At 42.2% G+C, this 19,600-nt stretch overlaps 1 protein-coding gene across 6 annotated transcripts in view; it reads right to left on the bottom strand.

Annotated features, from left to right (window-relative positions):
* wasf1 (WASP family member 1) overlaps window positions 1-19,600 on the bottom strand; it is a 71,454-nt gene that overhangs the window by 31,552 nt on the left and 20,302 nt on the right. For 3 of the 6 annotated variants that reach the window (XM_037751293.1, XM_037751287.1, XM_037751292.1), the window contains exons 2-3: window positions 8,773-8,927; window positions 7,199-7,333 (exon numbers count right to left, since the gene is read on the bottom strand). In XM_037751293.1, the coding sequence (XP_037607221.1) occupies window positions 7,199-7,333; window positions 8,773-8,905 (268 nt within the window). In that variant the 5' untranslated portion in view covers window positions 8,906-8,927. Of the gene's footprint in view, window positions 1-7,198; window positions 7,334-8,772; window positions 8,928-15,608; window positions 15,706-17,454; window positions 17,607-19,600 lie in introns of those variants that run through there. The other 3 variants (XM_037751290.1, XM_037751288.1, XM_037751291.1) reach the window with 3 other exon arrangements.

The raw sequence follows: 19,600 nt of genomic DNA, 5'->3' as shown, positions 1-19,600 counted from the left end.
GACAGATAGCATCTAGCTGAAACACCTTCGACCAAAGAGAGGTGAGGAAGTTGTTGTGTCACACACATACACACTCACACTCACAGCTCCTTCAGCTTCCCTTAAAGTTTCAGGGAAATGATGTTTTCCCTCTCCCCTCTCCTCGTCCCCTCCCTCATAGAGATGCGGTCCTACACGCAGCCGCTGAAGATAAGAAAAGGCATAGGCCAAGCTGTCGTTTAGCATGCAGGCACGTCTTTCTCTTCTGTTGTACTTCAATGCAAATGTTGCCCTATATTTCCCCCTTCTGCACTCTTCCTCCTGCAGCCCCGCATCACTCTTTCCTCTCCAGAGATTTTGCTCCATCTATTTCCATCTTTTCCTTCTTATAAATGTGTTTATTGTTTCTCCTTTCTCTTTCATTTTGTCCTCTCCCTCTCCTTGTATAAACAATGAAATCCTGACAGAATGTTACACAGTAAGAAGGATTTACTGAGTACTAAGAAGTGAATACACTGCATGGATCTCCTCATCATTTTGGTTTTGACTTTTTTTTTAACACAGTGTTTCTAACACCTGCTTGCTGGTCATCACTCACGATGCTTCTGGATGAACTATCAGAAGCGTAAATTATAGTTTCTGCATCTGCATAATCGCTGGAATCTGCATGACATACATTCTGTCATGTGCCAATTGGACGCCAAATGGTGAGGGGGGCCCAAAAGACATATAACCAGAACCAAAATGCATTTTTTTTTTGTCTAATCCAAGAAATCAAATATCTCACAAATCAGTGCACTGTAAACTTTGGTACAAAAATGGCATAAAAATCCAATATAGCCATAAAATAGTCCTGCTTGTTGATTTGCAGCATTGCTTAAACAAACAGAGATGTGTAAGGTATAATGTACAGCGAGCGGGGTCTTTATTCACCCTAAAGGGGTTCCTTATTTCACAATAATGACCCGATCGTTATACATTATCCTGCTTATTACATGACCACCTACTAAAGAAATCCGTAATTTGACACAAAATATTGATTTAAAAATGATTTTATTGCTTCCGCTAAAAAAATAAATAGTCTGCTCGCTGTGTACGGAGATCAGAACTGCGTCCATGGCAACGGTCTGTTATTCACAGCAGCATAGCATGCTGTAATTGACCAATCAGAATTGAGCATTCAACAAAGCCGTGTAATAATGAAGAGATAACGTCCGTGATGTAATTGGTTCTGGAAAATGTACTATACTGTAGAGGTATATTGCAACATAAAAATTATATACACCTTGATATTTTATTGCTTTTAATCAAACAAGGCCAAGCGCGTAATCACCGTGGGGGACAAGCGGTCAGGTCCCATCAATATATGTAATGACCAGTCATGAAATGCTTACTAAAGCTATAAGAAAGCCAATGTTTTCCCCCTCGATGTTTAGTGTTAAACTGACTCCAAAACACAGTGGACGGTCACTGAACTCCTCCTGCTTCGTGTTGGTTTACATGACTGTAGTGTGTAACTACAGTATGCACATGTGAGAAAAAGAAAGCACATTATTAAAACACTGGATCTCATCTGAACATACTGTTCTGCTGGGAGTCTCTAGGATGTGTGCACATCTATAAACCTGATCATTTGTAATTCTAAGTGCCTTTCAGTGAATGAGTCATGTTACCACTCCAGACTACAGTCTCTCCAGTCACAGAGGAAAACAAAGATGCTAGATAACAAATAGGAGTTTCAGAGGAAAGGAGTTTTATAATATACCTATTATGTACAGGTACTGCTTTGAGAAGTGTTTTAACAGTCGTAGCTTATTTGAACAAAGACAGACAGAAAAAAAAACGAGAGAGATGAAAGGGAGATAAGGAGAGGTATGTAAAAGTGCCAGAGAAAATAAGAGTCAAGGAGGGTTAGCAAGCAGTAGAAGAGGGGGGAAAAAAAGGAAAACAGGGAAATGTAAATAATGAAAGATCAAGATGTCAAGTAAAGAGACGCAAACGGAAGGAACACAAACCTCTTATGGAATACAGAAACGCAGAGGGACAAATAGAGTAAAGCAGAAGCAGAGAGAGTCTATAGAGTACATAAAGAAACAGTTAGAGCCCAGAGGGACTCTGGGAGGCTTTGTGGCCCTCCAAAAGGGCCTGCAGCCAGCGCGGTGATATAACGGCGCCATTAAATAGGGGATACAGGCCATTAGTTTGGTTGGCTGGAGTGATAGGGGGAAGAGAGCCTGACAGCACACAAATAGCATCCATGCAAGATGGACGGAGAGCAGAGATCAATCAGAGAGATGGGAGTGGGCTGGGTGGACAACAAAGACTGGAAAAGGTATGGAGGGGGTGGGGGGGGATGGAGGCCTAAAGGGCAACGTGAGAGACGATACCCTTTAAAGTCTTGAGGTGTGTGTGTGTACATGTGTGTATCAGTTTGAACGTGCATAAATCCACGTGATAAAGCACTTTTGACCTCAACCACTGCACCGCCGATGACACTGCATACATCACTCCGGCCACGGCTCCGTCTCACATCTCCCCCCGACCTTCAGCGAAACATCTTTCACGCTCTGTGTCCGTATGCTCTGGGCTGATAAAACATCATTCACTTCAGAGCGTCTGTCTGCGCCGCCATGTTTCAGTCCTGTAAGTCTTCTATACTGTGTTGCATGCGACCAAACACAGCTAACCCACACAGATTGATCTTCAATCCCAATACTGAAGTCACAATTACTGTTTCATGAATTTACAGTATGTCTGAACTATGAAGGGAAGTTTAAATTTAGTTTTTGGGGAGTAAAAACACCTGTGCACTTGTCCTGTATTAGTTAAGTTTATTTGTATCTAGAGACTGTGATATAGTCTTTTTGAACCAAACCTTACTTATATAACACATGAGGTGGACACTTTTCAATACAGTAAACAAATACAGTACGTCTTTAAGTCCATTATGTGTAGGGTTGGAGATCTCAGGGATTTGTTTTGAGGTTTTTTTTTACTCTTAATATAATTCTGCAGTGTTTGCAAATGATGCACTTTCAAGCAATTCAGGTGGCAATTATCTTGCCTTTATGACCTGCGTAAGGTGCCTCATGTTGCACTGAATGATAATTGTTGAACCCCCGTGGCATATACGGGTATTTATATTCAGCTTGACTCATCTGTGCAGCTGCATTTTTAGTCAGAATTTACAGTAATCACTGTGTGAATTACTGGTGCCTGAGACTTAAAACATCACAATGGAGACGTGCATAGACAAAGAGGAACTGTGGTCACAGGTAGACACTCACCAATAGTGCCTGAAAGACACTTAATTATAATATAAGACAAAGACATTACAGATTTGGTTCTTCACTACTGCTTGCACGCAGTGTTGGTGATTATTCTACTACTGATCTAAATTAGCCTATAGAGTAACAATGAAGGGCTGGATGATCATCCAATATGAGGATTTATTGGCTGTTCTGTGGTTCACATTTTTCATGTCCAACTGAAGTTACATTTTATTAAAATTCACCACTTTGGTCATGTCTGTGATGTCAAAATCTGTTATTTGGGAGAAAAATAAAACCTATACTGAATTTTTTAATCATCTTAAAATGATTTCAAATCCTGTTCCACTATGTTGCAATATGACACATTTTTACAAACCAAAATCAAAAAATGTTTAGGTTGTAGAGTTTTTCACATTCGACTATGAATATTTTAATAAATTCATTCGACGCATCATCCATCGCTGTGAAAAAGTTAAAAGCAAACAGAAACCACAGCTTAGCTGTGAATCAGAAACCATTTCCAAGTGTAATTAGTTGGTTGCTAAATTATCTTTTTCCTCATTAAGGGTGTTAAAGAACTTCAAAGAGGCTTGCGAAGGGTTTTGTGAGCAGTATCTGTAAAATACTCATTGTGTGCTTCTCCTCTGTCCTCCATCCTAGCCGAACCCCATCCTCCCTATCTTTATCCCTCTACAGTCCTGATTTATGGTCCCATCCCTGCCCGCTCTGGCTCCCCTCTCCTTCACTCCTCCTCTCAGGCCGACCACAGACCCACACAGACAATTACAAGGCAAGTCATATGCTTGTGCTAAAAGCATACACTTTCAACTGTGTACAGCAGCGTGTGTTTGAGAGGGTAAAGACCGGGTGGGGGTGGGGATAAAGAAGGGTGGCATTTACAGGAAACAAACCTCGCTAAACCCCTCCTACAGACGTCCATCTTTCTGTCACATTTATCTTTGACGTCTCTCCTTGAAGTCGCCACACACTGCTACTCTACCTTGCTATTATTTGATTTCACAATGGTCGGGACCGGAAAGTAAAATGTGTGTTTTTTTTCCGTTCACAAGACAACTTGCGTCGTGTGGAGGAGTTGAAGAAGTGAGTGGGAAATCACTGCAACCTGCAGAGGAGGCCATTTCAACCTGGCCCAGAAAATTCTGCGGTACAATCCTTTTACACTCCACTGCTTTTGCTGCAGTGCCCTGTATTATGCGCTCATCCCTCTATCCTTCCATCTTTCTTACTCTCCTCCTCCTCCCCTCCGACTCCCACCACCACCACACACTTAAACTGCAACTGAGCTGATCCTTATCCACTGTCTCAAGCCAGAACTTCAGGCTAAAGTTGGGCTTATTTATGAAGGGAGATAAAGCCGAGGACCACATGCATCAGACACAAGCTTACACACAGAATCATTCATAATCTGTGTCCAAATGCGGAAACGTCACATGAATATGAACAAGGAGCCTTACGCCGAAACGACACAAAGACGGGCTTTGTCGTTACTTACTTGTACGTCCCCGAGTAAATCTGCAGATGTGTATCTAGTAAAATAAATTATCCTCTGCATGGTAAGATAGTACACCTTGTGTGCGTGAGAGGACGAGTGCGTCAGTGACTACCTTTACATGCACACTCATATTCTACTATTATTCCGAATATGACAATATTCCAAATTTGATACGGGTCATGTAAACAGCATATTCTATTTGGATATTCTGAATTTGGTCTTGTCTCGAATGGAGCATTTTCTGATTAAGACATGTGGGATATGCCAATATTATTCGGGTTTTAGGAGCATTCTTTGGGCATGTATATAACGCAGAATATGCATCTCAATGTGGGTTTTTACAGCTGTTTGCGACTCACGGCCTCTTGCCTGTTTGCGGCCAGCTCTGTGTGTTGTACACAAACCAACTAGCCGACAGTTTGCAGAGATGCATGCCCAAAAGAAAAGCTCACATTTCTGGTCGGAAGCAGAAACACACCTACTTTTAAACATTATGAAAACTTGGATATCAACAGGTTTTTAGATATGCACAAATATCGCAACGCCGACCTTTTCAAAAAGGTGGTTAAAGGAATGAAAGAGGAAGGCTAGTGTTCACACACAGTTGAACAAGTCTGTCAACGGTGGAAAACTTTGATAAGAAGTTAAAATATTTTGACGCAAAGAAGCAAAATGGCAAAAGCGGCTCCTGCTTTTACACTTTTCTATATTTTCACATGATAAACGCCTTGTTAGGGCTTCAACTCCTGTCAACCACAGCCGAGAATGGCGCTGACGTGGGATTCACCGGCCTCGGTGATGAGGATGCCTTGAGCTCCTCAAATGGACCAGATGATGATGATGATGGTAGGGAAAAAGACAACGAGGTAGCCAGCTGACTTGTTTAGCTAAATGGGTTGTTTATAGGTCAGCATGACGTACGTTAGTCGGAATATGCATGGCTGCATGTAAACGGGAATATTAGTGGAATATTGATTTTTATTAGCGATGTAAACAGCTTAGTAGGAATAAGGGCAAAAAACGGGAATATTTGGTGCATGTAAACATAGTCAGTGTGTCTTTGCCCTTCAACCTCTGAAGGATAATATGGACTCACTTACCAGCTGAGACACCCTGCACAACAGACTCCCACAATTAGATCACACACAAGTATTCAATTAGGATGGCTACAGTGTTTGGACAGAGTGGGGAGGGTGAGTAGTCTGGATCTGGAGGAGTCTGTTCCTCGACTGTGTTTAAAACACAAACCTGTGATTCTTCAAAAACTAAAAAACAGTTCATTGGCCTGTAAAAAGGGTACCAAAGCCTGTGCTTACACTCACAGAAAAGCCATAATCAGCCCAGTGAGCATTTTACTGTCTCTGTATCAGTGACAGGGAAGCAGTTAGAGTAGCATTGTGCAAAGCCGTAAACACACTGCTGCTGTCCCATGGGAAATCGATACGGTGCCTTGGAGCATGGTATTACACCTCTGCGATTCTCTCTCTTTTTACTTTGCATCCACTGCACTCTCCTCTATGCGCTATCATGTCATCCCGCCTCCCCTCTCTCCAGATAACCTGCCTTACCCGACAGTCTCGCCGATTATCACATTCCTTTTTATTATTGCTCGCCTCAGATACAGCCTGACCGCAGATCCAATTTCGCCTCACAAAGAGAAGGCCTTTAGCGAGTAAACGAGCATCCAGCCAAAGTGAAACTCACAATGTTTTCCAATAGAGGCAGTGGTTTGTACTATTGGGGGTGAAAAATGACATCGTCTCATAGCTGCCTGTTCCTCTAATAACAGCCATTAACTCTGGAGGGTGTGGGGGGGATACAGGCGAGCTCCATCACACAGCTGACACACAAACACTCAAAGGCACATCAACAAGTGCACATCCAATTTGGTGCAGTAAGAGGTGAAGGTGTGACTGACGAAAAACGCTTCAAAGAAAGAAGGAGAGTGCACGAGTAGAGGCTGTTAAAGCCGTTCAACACCTGGGACGTGACAAATAAACACGAAAATGTGAAATACAAGCCTGCAAATATTTCATACTGGCAGTGATGCAAATTTACGACGGTTGCAATACTTTTTTCAATAAAAGGTTAGAATAGATTTGCGCAGGCAGAGGCCAAAACTGGGATCCTATTGGCCCAGAGTAGCATCAGTCTGCGATAAATCGTTGTATAGCCTAAACTACTGTAAGCTATTTTCCTTTTAACAAAATGCTCTGAGTGAATTTGGTTGATGCTTTTATTTGTGATGCAAAAGCTCAGAAAAATCGTCCTCATTCTGGAAAAAAAAATCTGTCGCTTTTTTGTAATATTAAAAAAAACGTATATAAAAACAACAGTCCTAAAAAATATATATTGAAATGTAAATTAATTGCACGAAAAAACGTCCCTTGTGTGTGTGTGTGTGTGTGTGTGTGCGTGTGGTTACAGTACTCACATTCCTCCTCTTTGGGGTCCAGCTGTGTGACGCTGATGGAGAGTCGGTCCACGCGCTCTTGCAGGGAGTTGACCCGGAAAGAGAAGGTGTGGGCCTCATTGAACAGCTCTCCAAACAGGTCTTCTGCATATTTACCTGCAAACATATGCACAAAATATTTATTTGTGTCGTATCTCTTTGGCTGAACATTTTCACTAGCCGTTAGTTATGTTTTACATCAACCAGCTCTGGAGACAGTCTACAACACTTACAGTAGGTCCTTTTGTTTCGAAAAGGTAAACTAAAATGCTTCGTCAGACACAATCACGGCAAACTTTAACTGCTGTTCTTCTTTTGTGTCAAGCCTCATAGCTTTAGAGACGTGCGATTACTGATATTGAGAGTTGGAGAAACGCTGTGTCCCTCGGGAACCTAACGTTGGAGGCTGACTGCTCCGATGGTGATGTGAGTGCAGCCGTGTGATACCAGAGTTAGACAAAAAAAAAACATAGACAGATTAAACTGAAGAGAAAAAGTATTACTTTTGCTCCAATGTTCTGAAATGGTAACTCCTTTCAGACAGCGCGAGACAGGCAGGGCAGCGTGACTCGTGTCTGCTGGCTGCTCCAACGCTCTCAGCTCCGGTGCTGCTCGCTGTCAGTGAAGTCGGCTAAACTACTTTTGAACCAGACGCTGGTACAACCTCCGCTGTCAGAAGCAACGCTCAGTGGTGCGCTAGGATTTTCTAACTGAACTATGACCAGGACTCAAACTTTTACTTTCTCCGACTGTGTGGAAATCTGATGTTTCCACATCGCAGGTGATGAACAAAGGCATTAAAACTTGAATATTACAGGCAACTAACAATTATTTTCATTGTTGATTAATCTGTAGATTATTTTGTTGATTAATTGATCAGTTGTTTGGTCTATAAAATGTCAAAAAATGGTGAAAAATGTCGATCAGTGTTTCCCAAAGCCCAAGATAACGTCCTCAAATGTCTTGTTTCGTCCACAACTCAAAGATATCCAGTTTACTGTCACAGAGGAGTAAAGGAATCAGAAAATATTCACATTTAAGAAGCTGGAATCTTCTGAATTTTGACTTTTTTTCTTAAAAAATACTTGATTAATCCATTATCAAAATAGTTAGCGATTAATTTTAATAGTTGACAACTAATCGATTATTCCTTGCAGAAAAGCATGAACCAATGAACCACAAGCACACGACAAATTAATGTACAACCCCTTCGGAGTCGACTCCTGATTCTATAGGACAGCTCTACAGTTTCCTCACAAACTTACTCTGCAAAAATATGCAATTGTGAAAACTGATCTTGGGCGTTCAGGATTATCACATTTGTCAGGTAGTTAAATATTCTGTGACGTACTTTCCAGGAAATAAGCAGAAAAGAATGAAAACTGACAAGAACACATTAGCTGACTCAGTATCTAATATCCGAACGGTGAGCTAATCGACTTACAGGAAGCCGAGGTGTGTGTGTGTCTATTCAAATAACTGTATGAGAGAATACGTGTTTGTCTCTGTGTGTGCGTGTGTGTGTTTGTGTGTGTGTGTGTGTCTGTGTTACTGACTGAGGCTGCTGAGCTGGCGTATGACGTTGGCCAAGGAGATGTTAGTCACACACTCCAGCTCGTTCTTGATGTTCCTTGGCAGCACTGTGTGGCACAGGTGCCTGGGCTCGATGGTGCGCTTCACCAGCGGCATCCTTCTGCTGCGACACCACTACCTGCAGGAGTCAGGTGGAGGGGGACGGGACAGAGAAGACAAAACTTTGTGAGTGCGACAATTCTTGTTACACTCTTTGTGATTTCGCGGTTTACACCAATAGAAGAGACAGACAGGAAAGAGAAAAGAGAAGTTTGAGAGTGAAAAGGACGCATGGAGAGGCAATACAATGTGAGACGTGCAGTTTAACAGGATCCTGGGGAAATGGAAAATGTAACAGAATAGCAGACGTCATGTTTTGACATTGCTAACGGCCATGTTCCCTCATCTGTTTCACCGACTTAGAACTGTCTTGTCCTTTTCATCATGCACAGCCAGGCTAACAAACCTCAGCACTTTGTCTGCCCACTCAGCCATGCTAATGGCATTAAGGCTGCAGTTCTGAGCTGCTTAGGCCCGATTCTCCTGCGTACACACCAACACCCAACACAAGGATGACTTCCCAAAACCACAGAGGACACAGAGACTGCAATCATCCAGAACCAGAATATGTTAACAGGACTTACTACACATTTCTAACTCAAAAAGACACAAGAAACTGTTAAAACAGTGAAAGAGGCTACAACTACGCAAGCGGCCCTGTGAGGCTGTAAACATCAGCATGCTAACATGCTGACATATGACAAATGGCCCAGGAAATAATAATAACCAAGAAAGACAGATATTTAATAAATAAAAAATAAAAGATAAAAAAATTAAATAATAATAATTATATAAAATGTATAACTAATATAATAATAATAATAATAATAATAATAATGATAATAATAATAATAATAATAATAATAAATAAATTATATAAATCTAAATAAAATAAAAATACTAAATAAATACCTTAAAATGATTAAATTCAAATAAGTAAATAAAAATAAATAAACTAAATAAAAATGTAATTACATTAAATTAATTTGAAAAAAAAGGATCTTGGATTATAACGTGAAAAGGATCTTGTAAAAATGAAAGAGGACTCTCGTTATAACAAGAAACTGAGCAAATATTTATTTTGTCATGGCGGCAGCAATACGCTGCCATAGTAATCCATCCAATAGTTGTTGAGATAGTTCACACAAAGCTGCAAATGTCAGCTTTGTGTGCAGGAAAGGTCAGGGGATCACCAAAGTCAAAAATGTGTGCCAATCCATCCAATAGCTGTTGAAAAAATGTCACATATAATTGCGTACTTAACAATATGAGAGTAAAGATGAAAGAGCAAAATAGCATGACAGCAACATGATGTTACACAACACAACATGTGATGAAATGAAGGGTGAGAAACGAAATCTGGAGGGCAGAGGGCAAAACACCGTCTACCGGCACGATGTGACAACACCAGTTAATCACGCTAACAACACCTCGTCTCTCTGCTGTAATAATGCTATAATTAGAGCGGTGATGTGGAGATCAGGTGGACTGACTGATTGACTGGGACTGACAGTGATGAGGCCTCGTTAAAGCGCTGATTAAACTTTAATTGACGTCTGGTACTTTTTTATATCCCTCTGTATTCTTAGCGGTGTTGCCGTCACTGAGGAGTAAACAAGATTATTGACCGTATCCATAAAAATGTAGGGCAAGGAAGGCTATTCTAGGAAGTGGCCCAGCTATGGATGGTTAGAGGGGAGAGAGAGAGGAGCCCAGTAAAAGGCTTTGTTGAGGTGATTCATCTTGGAAGCTTCTTAAATGGGGGCAAAAATGCCCATAAAAGGAAAGAATGAGAACCCGCACCTCTGTAAGCCGTTGTTAAAGTGGTTTGAATGAGATGTGCGGGCGAAGTTACTGCGACACAAACCCAAACACAGCGTCAAATCCCTGCCCACTTCTAAAATAACAAGATGTCCTCTCTACTCTTTAGAGACTTTTTTTTATTTCCTCCCACAGTCTCTCCATCACCTTCACACACGCACATCCTCTCCTGATTGGGTCCACCTCTTGACCCAGTGTGCGCTGACATTTTCCACAGCCTCCGGAAGTCTTAATGGAGGGCTGACCCTACCACTCGCCAAGGTGGAGGTGTAATCTCAGTTGTTACTGTGTTGACCTTTAACATACAGGCCCCAACACTACTTAATGTAACATCTACTCTATGTTCAGGAGAAAGTAAAAAGGATATGACACCGCAATCTCAAATTCAAAATGGATAGCACCAAAGGAAGCTTTCTTGTTGAGAGTTAGATGATTGATATCACTCTCATGATTGTGAACAACTTGGTTATCCGCTGGTTGCCGGGCAACCGGCCCTGACCAAGAAATAACCCAACGTATAACCCATAAAATTTGGTGTTTTTACACTTAATTTTTTGTATTAATTAAAGGTACAGTGTGTAGGATGTGGCAGCATCTAATAGTGTGGTTGCAGATTGCAACCAACTGAGTATCCCTGCGTACAAAAACTGCAAAACCGTGGTAACACTGTTTGCCTCGCTCAGAGGCCGTCCTTACCACAATAACACTTCTATAGGAGCAACAGAAGTCAGACGGCAGCTGGCGGTACCATGGTTTTGCACTCTGCGGCTCACGTTACCGCAGTTTCACAAGCGTGTCGGAGAACTACGGTGACCTTCAGTTAACGTAAAAACGTGAAAGGCTCTCTCTAGAGCCAGTGTTTGGTTTGTCCGTTCTGGGCTACTGTAGAAACATGGTGGAGCAACATGACGGACTCTGTGAAGATGACCCGCTCCCTATGTAGATATGAAGGGCAACAATTCTTAGTTTCAGGTGATTTTACACTAATGAAAACATAGTTTTGAATATTATATTCCATTTCTGCTAATAGATCCCCCGAAATTTTACACACGGTTCCTTTAAGGTGTGGGGAGGTAGAGTTGTTACCTTTGGACAGAGCCAGGCTAGCTGTTTTCCCCTCCGTTTCCAGTCTATGTGCAAAGCTAAGTTACCCGACTGCTGGTGGTACTACTATAAATACAATCTTCTTGAAGTTGCATCTCCCTTTGCACAATCAAAGTATAAACATCCTGCTCCACTTTAAATCATCCCCTCCTTTGGGATTAATGTTGATTTAATATCAGAAACCAACAAGGCGTTTATTTACCTTTATTCAGCTCATCAGTTGACTTTATGAGAACAGAAAGTGTTCCTACAGTGTACTGTTGTACATTCAGCATATCTCTGAGGCACAGGTGTACAGAGAGAAATAGATAGACGCAAACAAAAATTGAATCGGTCAATCATAACTCTGTTTATTTCTCTGCCGTGCATGCACACTATCGTATTTAACACAAACACACACGGATGATGACGAATGTTTCTGCCGGGCTAGTTCACGCTGGTTTTGTCCCCCTCCCTCCCTTGTGCTCATCTCTTTCTCTCCTCTTTCATCTCCCCATAAAGGAATGTGTTGTCCTCTTAACAACCTTCCTCCTACCTAGTGGGTCGTAAGAGTTATTTCTGAGAATGACGGTTTGTCTAAAGTGGGAGATAAAAGCACAATGATTGAAAATTAGGCTTTCAGATGGCAGCGTAAGAACGATGACACAGAGGGAAAAACAACCATTTTAGGCAGATGTGGGAGACAAACTGGCTACTTATTTGCAGGATTAATACCTGCTATTCTTATATGACTTTAAAAAAACAAACAAATATGCCACAAATGATAGAGAAACAAGGCCATAACAGGATAAAATGGTGACGTCCGAAGCAAAGCAGCAAAGAGAATCAGCATTCACTCCATCTCTCTAAGCCCCGCATAACATAAAAGCACATAGAAATAGGTGTTAAGTGATGATATTGATTCTGCCAGCCTGAGCTCCTCAGGGTGAGCTTTTCAAATGGTACAGAAGAGATTTACAGTTCCTTTGGCTTCAAATAAAGATTTAGGAATGACCAAACTCAGCGGTTTTGCTCAAATATAAGCAATTACCAGGTTTCAAAGTCATCCATAGAATCATAAAACCAATTGACTTCTCGGTTATGAAGCTTCATTCAGCATATTGAGAGAGAAATAGACTTTTCCAACTCCTCATGGCTCTGTTTTTAGGCTTTAAAAAATTTAGCCCGTGACGGGAGACTTTGGCCAATCACAGGTCATTTCAGAGAGAGAGCGCTCCTATTGGCCGTTCATTCAAAAGAGGCAGTGCTGATCAAATATGAATCAATATTCTGTAACTGTAATGCCTATTTCTCGGCTCAAATGTTTTCATAAACATCTTGTAGTGTACTGTTTAGCTGTAAAATGAGAAAGTGTTCTCCGGCTGGTGGGCGGTGCTTGATATTTCCTCAACTGATCTCAACATGGCTGCCGGGTCACAAACGTTCTGATTTTACAGCTAAACAGTACACCACAAGATGTTTCTGAAAACATTTGAGCTGAGAAATAGTCATTACAATAACAGAATATTGATTCATATTTGATCAGCGCTGCCTAGTTTGACCGGCGTTCGCGAGTGATTGACAGCTGCTCAGAGACGGCAAGGCTCCAGCTCGGCTCTGATTGGTTGTTTTCCTTTGGTCTGTGAAATCCTGCAGATGCTATTAGGAGCACCGCAGGACACAGGGGCACATGATTTTTTTCAGATTACCTGTCTCATCCCCTACTGTCAGGATATAGTGACTAAAAATTATACTTTTTTTAATCATATTTGCTCTAATTCTACCCACTGCTGCTTTAAAGGAGAGAGGAAGAGTAGTGCATCCTCAACGCTTATGTCATGGGGTAGTTCCATTCTGCGCTCCACCTCCATCCCTGCATGCCTGCAAGGTTACAAGGTTGTGTCTTTGCATAACGTATCAGGAAAACATGAACTTATCTCTTTTCCTTTACAGTATCACAGGCGCAATTACATTTTCATGATATTTGTTGACACGTCATTAGTTGTTACGGTAACTCGCCTCTCCTTTCAAAGAATTCCTCAGACTGTATCGCCACAGCAGCGCATACTGTGCGTGTGATTAATGACTGCAGCATGCACTTGCTGCCTCGCTGGTTGGACATAAGTTAACTCAAGACTGCTGTCCACGGGAGGGAACGCTTTCTCACACACACAAACACAAGCACTCGCTACTGTCTGCACACACACATACATACATACATGCTGCATTAGGCCACTGTGGTTTCCATACCATACTATGACATGATGACATATGACAGCGCTGCTCCCGCGAGAATAGTGGGATTCCCAGGAGAACTCGCTTACACATCACCTTTATTCTGAAAGTGAGAGGAAAATAAAATGAAAGCAAGAGAAAGAAACACACTAACCCATTAAAATGTACAAAACCATAACAATTAGACAGCACTTAACAAGGTGGAATCACAAGACAACTGTTCCCTGCAGGGGCTAAAAGGGCTTAATAAGCAACAACCGTACTTTTCCCAGCAGCAACCCAAAGAACTTAATGAGAAATCACTACACAAAAAGGTTTGCTTCACAAAGAGAGTTCCACCACCAGATAAATACAGGATATTCATCATGACTAGTTAATGCCAAGGCTTTTTTTTTTGTTTTACCCCCATGGAAGATGAAAAGGGTTTCACTAACCACAGAGCTCAGACAAGAATTCAACACATTCAACTGTTCCACAATAGCGACAATAAAAAAGCACAAGTTCAACATGAGCTCTCAGATGGCAGATGTAGTGTGACACTTTAAAGACATCATGTTTTTGATGTGTCAGGACTTTCTGTGTTGCAGAGGAGTTAATTAATTGCATGTAAGAAGAGCAGTCTGCTCTACTGCCATGACTGAGCTGCTGACATGAGGGTAACACATAACAATCTACTTAGTAGCCATCTAGCGAGCCGATGCCCTTTGACTTGAGCTATGTGAATTATCTGGTGAACACGCTTTTACATATCTGTAAAAAGCCTCTCCGATCATCCCCGATAAAAAGAGCTGCAGACAGATTTTGCATATAAAGTGGCCATTCGTCGGTTCACACTTGAAATTCTTCGCACACAACAAATGACACCGAGCAAACTGAATCTGAGGAGGAACGTTAACATCAAGCATGTCAAGTTGTCAAAAGATGTCAAAAGATTGTTGTTTTTAATGCCTTAAAAAGTGTTAAATCTTACACTTACTTACAATTTTAGCACAATCACAATTATTACTTTCTCTGACCAGTCTTACACAGCAGGTCTGGGGTTTAAAAACCACCAAGCTTCGCCCACACGTCACTTCCAAAGACTCTCCATGTCCAATTTGCTCACTTTTAAAGGCCGTAGTAGAGTTAACTACAGCTGAGTGAGTAGAAACCTTTTTAGCTTGACTGTATTATAAGTTCCAGACTAACAAACTGTTCTCAATTTTAGCTAATGGCCAGTCATCGGCTGATATTCCACAATGGGCTGAAAGCGTATGAGGTATTTATGACTGCCTGGTGATTACTCTGAGACGGATTTCTGACTATTCAGCACAATGGTCGGCTCCGACCGATCAAACACTGAGAAAATTACAGTCTACCATTTTCATTTCTATCCTAATTCAATGAACAAGGCAGCTGAAAGATCTGTGTGAGAGAACTATGGTTTCCCTATATGTCCCCTTAGTTTTTCCTCCTTCACTGACTGTGTCTTACCAGTAAAACGGAGACAGGCCATCACTGCAGCCCATATATATGTTAAATGATCAGGGATGATTTCACATTCCTGCTCTTTCCCTTCTTTTATATTTCCATCCAGTCTACGGGCTATAGCCAGCCTTATTTCTCTCTATACACCACTTACCAGTGTCCTCCTACTTTTACGATCCATACATCTTGGGTGGTGCTTCCCGCTGTCACCTATCACCATGGCAACGACTGCAGTGGGATGTCATTGGTCACTTTTATAATATCCCACGGGAGTGGAAAAGGTGGACAAAAAAGAGAGAGGAGCGGGTGAAGGGAGGGATGACTGGGCTAAGATCAGGGTGATGTGTCAGAACGGTGATAGCAGCTGATGAATGATGCAATATGAGAGGGAGAATAAAGACGGAGAGGTGGGATTGCTCATCCATTGTGCGCGAGCACAAAGCAGGGCGAGGGACGGCACGTGCCAGCGGAGAGCAGGGGGCCTCCACTGGTGCGGCTCATTGCACTCGGGACAATATGTCCAACTAGAGGCTCTAATGAATCCTAATGGAGTATTTACTCACTCACACGGCCACACAATAAAGCCGAGGACCCCTCAATGAGGAGCAGGTCAAGGGCCTTTTGCTTGGAGAGCTTTGTAGAGGCAGACCCTTGATACGCCATCAGCTACGGTTTGATACAGCCACACAAAAGCAACCAGTGCTTCCTGTAGAGTTCTTTATGCAAATTATAGAGAAAAAAAGGGTGATTAATTCAACTGAGAAAGCATGGAAAAAATAGCAGACTATATATCCAAAAAACAACTAATATCCAGCAGCGATGCAATTTTCTTAAGCCCCAGTTTGCCATCACAGTTGTTGGTTCTGCGAAACTGGAAAATCACAAGAGGAGAGGAGCACTAGAGAAAGAAACTAGCAGTAAACCAGACAGGGAGCTGGTTGGAATTTAAATGAAACGGCCTCTGCCTTGTGAAACGAGAGAGATCTCATCATTAAGTGATGTAAAATTCATGGTCTGAGGAGTTAGTCAAACTGATTTTCTGACACACGGAACAGAGTAAGAGTCTGGTTCCAACCAAGGGCTCGCATACTGAGCGCAGGGTTTCTAATATCACACAGGATGCAATTTAATACCCGTTTCACAATCATGCCGTCCAAAGTATTAGAGGTAAATTTTTTCAGCACTTCCCAGCAGAATCTATGTATAACAATAAGTCCTAATTGTCAGATCATTATAATTAATGAGACCTCGACCTGGATAATTGGCAGAAAGAGGATGAGTAGGTAATTAATTTCAGTTCATTTAATTTTATGCTAAAATCGACACTAGCCTCTTCTGAGACGATGCACATCCTACAGTGGATACTGCAGCTAGCTAATGTTTGCTTTAGGTCTGGGGGTGCTGACTAAGCGGCTGTTCACATGCCGCATTTTTTGTGTCCTTAAACCCATTGTTGTCAATGTAGACGCGGAAGACGATAGAGCGATGCCGACGATGTGACGAGGAACAACCAATCACAGCTGGCAGATATCTTTTCTTTCTTCCGTAAATATCATCCATCCATCTGCAACCGCTTATCCCGTTAGGGGTCGCGGGGGGGCTGGAGCCGATCCCAGCCGACATTGGGCGAAGGCGGGGTACACCCTGGACAGGTCGCCAGTCCATCACAGGGCTGACACATAGAGACAGACAACCATTCACACTCACATTCACACCTACGGGCAATTTAGAGTCAACAATTAACCTAACCTGCATGTCTTTGGACTGTGGGAGGAAACCGGAGTACCCGGAGAAAACCCACGCTAACACGGGGAGAACATGCAAACTCCACACAGAAGGGCCCCAAGCCAGATTTGAACCTGCAACCCTCTAGCTGTGAGGCGCCAATGCTAACCACTGCACCACCGTGCAGCCTTAAAATATCATTATCAAAGCCGTAAATATCAGTCTATGGTAAATATATGAAGGAAAAGCAGAGATTTACGATCTATTTTCCTTGCCTCACCCTTTCCGTCCAAGAACGTCACAACATCTGGTTGAAAGTTCAGCCAAACTGACACAGAAAAATTGAGCAGTAAAGCTACGGTGAGAGTTTCATGGTCCTGGAAATGCATTTATCTTTGTTTTGACTTTGTTTTGTTTAGTCAGTGACACTTACTGCTAAATTACCACAACTTCATCATCATCGCAGCACGCAGGTTTTTGGTTGCTTAGTAACAGCAGCGCAACCTCCCAAGCACCTTGGATAAAAGAATGAAAGCGGCACGGCTGGCGTTTTCCACGCGTTTTTAGACGCAACATGTGAACAGCCCTTAAAACTCCACAAAAAAGGACTTAACAGCCTCCTGCGTGCATATTCTTCTATTGCAACAATCCCACTTTTAGTTTAAAGGTAAATAACGCTTCCCAACAGCCCGCGATTAGACACCAAAACATTATATAACTGACATTACTGCCTGCAGAAGGGAAGAGAAAATATTTAAGAAAATGTACATTAAATGAAATACTTTTTAATACCTTCTAAAATCTTTTTTACTGTTTCTTTAGGACTTCAAATAAAGCCTTCAAATAAAACTAATTCCTAATAATGTGCTGTTCTCAAAGCCTAAGGATGGTTGCATTCAACACCATCCTGAGCGTTTTGTCCTTTTTTCCGGTGATTCTGGGATCTCGTACACTATAACTGTGGACTCGGTTTCTTCCTACACTACGAACAGCTGCAAACATAAAAAACACAGACATCTAATCAGGGAAACTGGCAGAGCCGCGGCAGCCAATGGCAGAGGGAGCAGAGATCAAACTGGCAAAGCTTACCAGCAGCTGGTTTAAATCAGTAATGCAGATATGCAGAGCAGGACGGCTACCGCAGCTCATTTTCCAAAGAAAACAAGTGAACGAATGTACGTTGTCAAACTCAGAACTTATCAAGGAGACTTCGGTTTCCTTCAGCTGGTTAAAAGACTTTCCCTCTGCGACTGCGGAGGCTCAACAGGAACAAATAAGACGCCTGGCTCATCTCTTTTGTTATTCTAATGAGGCAGCTATGAATTTTTAAATGCTATTTGTTCTTTCATTGTCTCTCTCATTAGCACATAAGGCTAGAGTTTTATCTTCATTCCCTTTAAAAACAGCTCTAATGGCCAGACGCTTTTTTATCACACATTTTAAGATAATAAAATGCTGATTTCTGCAGTGGCTTCGACTGAATCAGATGTCCTTGGGAAGTTGAACTTGAGATTGTTGAACTCATTGATAAAATAGTGACAGGAAGAAGGCCTGATGCTGAACTTTATGTCTACGATGACAGGCTTTCTCCACATTTGGCGACAGCGATAAACAATTGCATTCAGACTTAGTAATGACATGTCGTACAAAAGGAGTTGATTTTGAGTTTACCCCAGTCTCAGTGCTTTGCCGCTGTTGGTGGGAACAGACTGTTGGATTTGACAGGAGAGGAGAGCTGGCGCCGCTGCACAGTACGAGGTCCCTGGTGCACATGTGCAGAATGAAATAACATGCACACTGAACATGTTGAAGTTCTCTGAAAGCTTATGAGGTTGGAAGAAGTTCTTATATATATGCAAATAACCTCACACACACATTACACACCAACCCCTCCATTATAGACTAAAACATCCCCCGTCCCTCCGCCCGTCACAGCAGATCACGTTGGCAGAACATATCGTGGCATGTGCCAGTATGTCATCCTGCCAATTAAAATTCTGTACCAGCCGGCGCCCCTTCAGCGGTGAGATGACACCTTGCAGGCCCTCACCAGTTAGGTGCTATAAAAAACACACACACATGCAGACCTCTTGTTGTCGGGCTAAAAATACACCTGCAGCACTAGCGCTGTCAGGTTGGGCTCAGACAGGTATGCTAACTAGGTAGTCGGAAACTTTACAGGGTGCTTGTGGCGAGGGATGCGGCTACATACTCTCATTTCCTCGCCTCAATAACTCTGAATTTTTGACTGCACTGTATTCCTCATGATAGTGTTTTTGACACGCTGTCTAACTTGCGCATAAACAAAGGCTGTTCTGTGTAGTGTTGTTCTCCCACTAGCTAGTTCGGGCGCTCGAGTCAGTCCGTGGCCATATTTTTCATGTACATGTTAGACAGTAAGAGGTCCCAATCAGGCGGAGG

This window comes from Sebastes umbrosus, chromosome 18 (genome assembly GCF_015220745.1).
Source record: "Sebastes umbrosus isolate fSebUmb1 chromosome 18, fSebUmb1.pri, whole genome shotgun sequence".
Taxonomy (NCBI): Eukaryota; Metazoa; Chordata; class Actinopteri; order Perciformes; family Sebastidae; genus Sebastes; species Sebastes umbrosus.
Note: the sequence above shows the minus strand (reverse complement) of the source record. Positions and strands in the feature narration are given on the sequence as shown.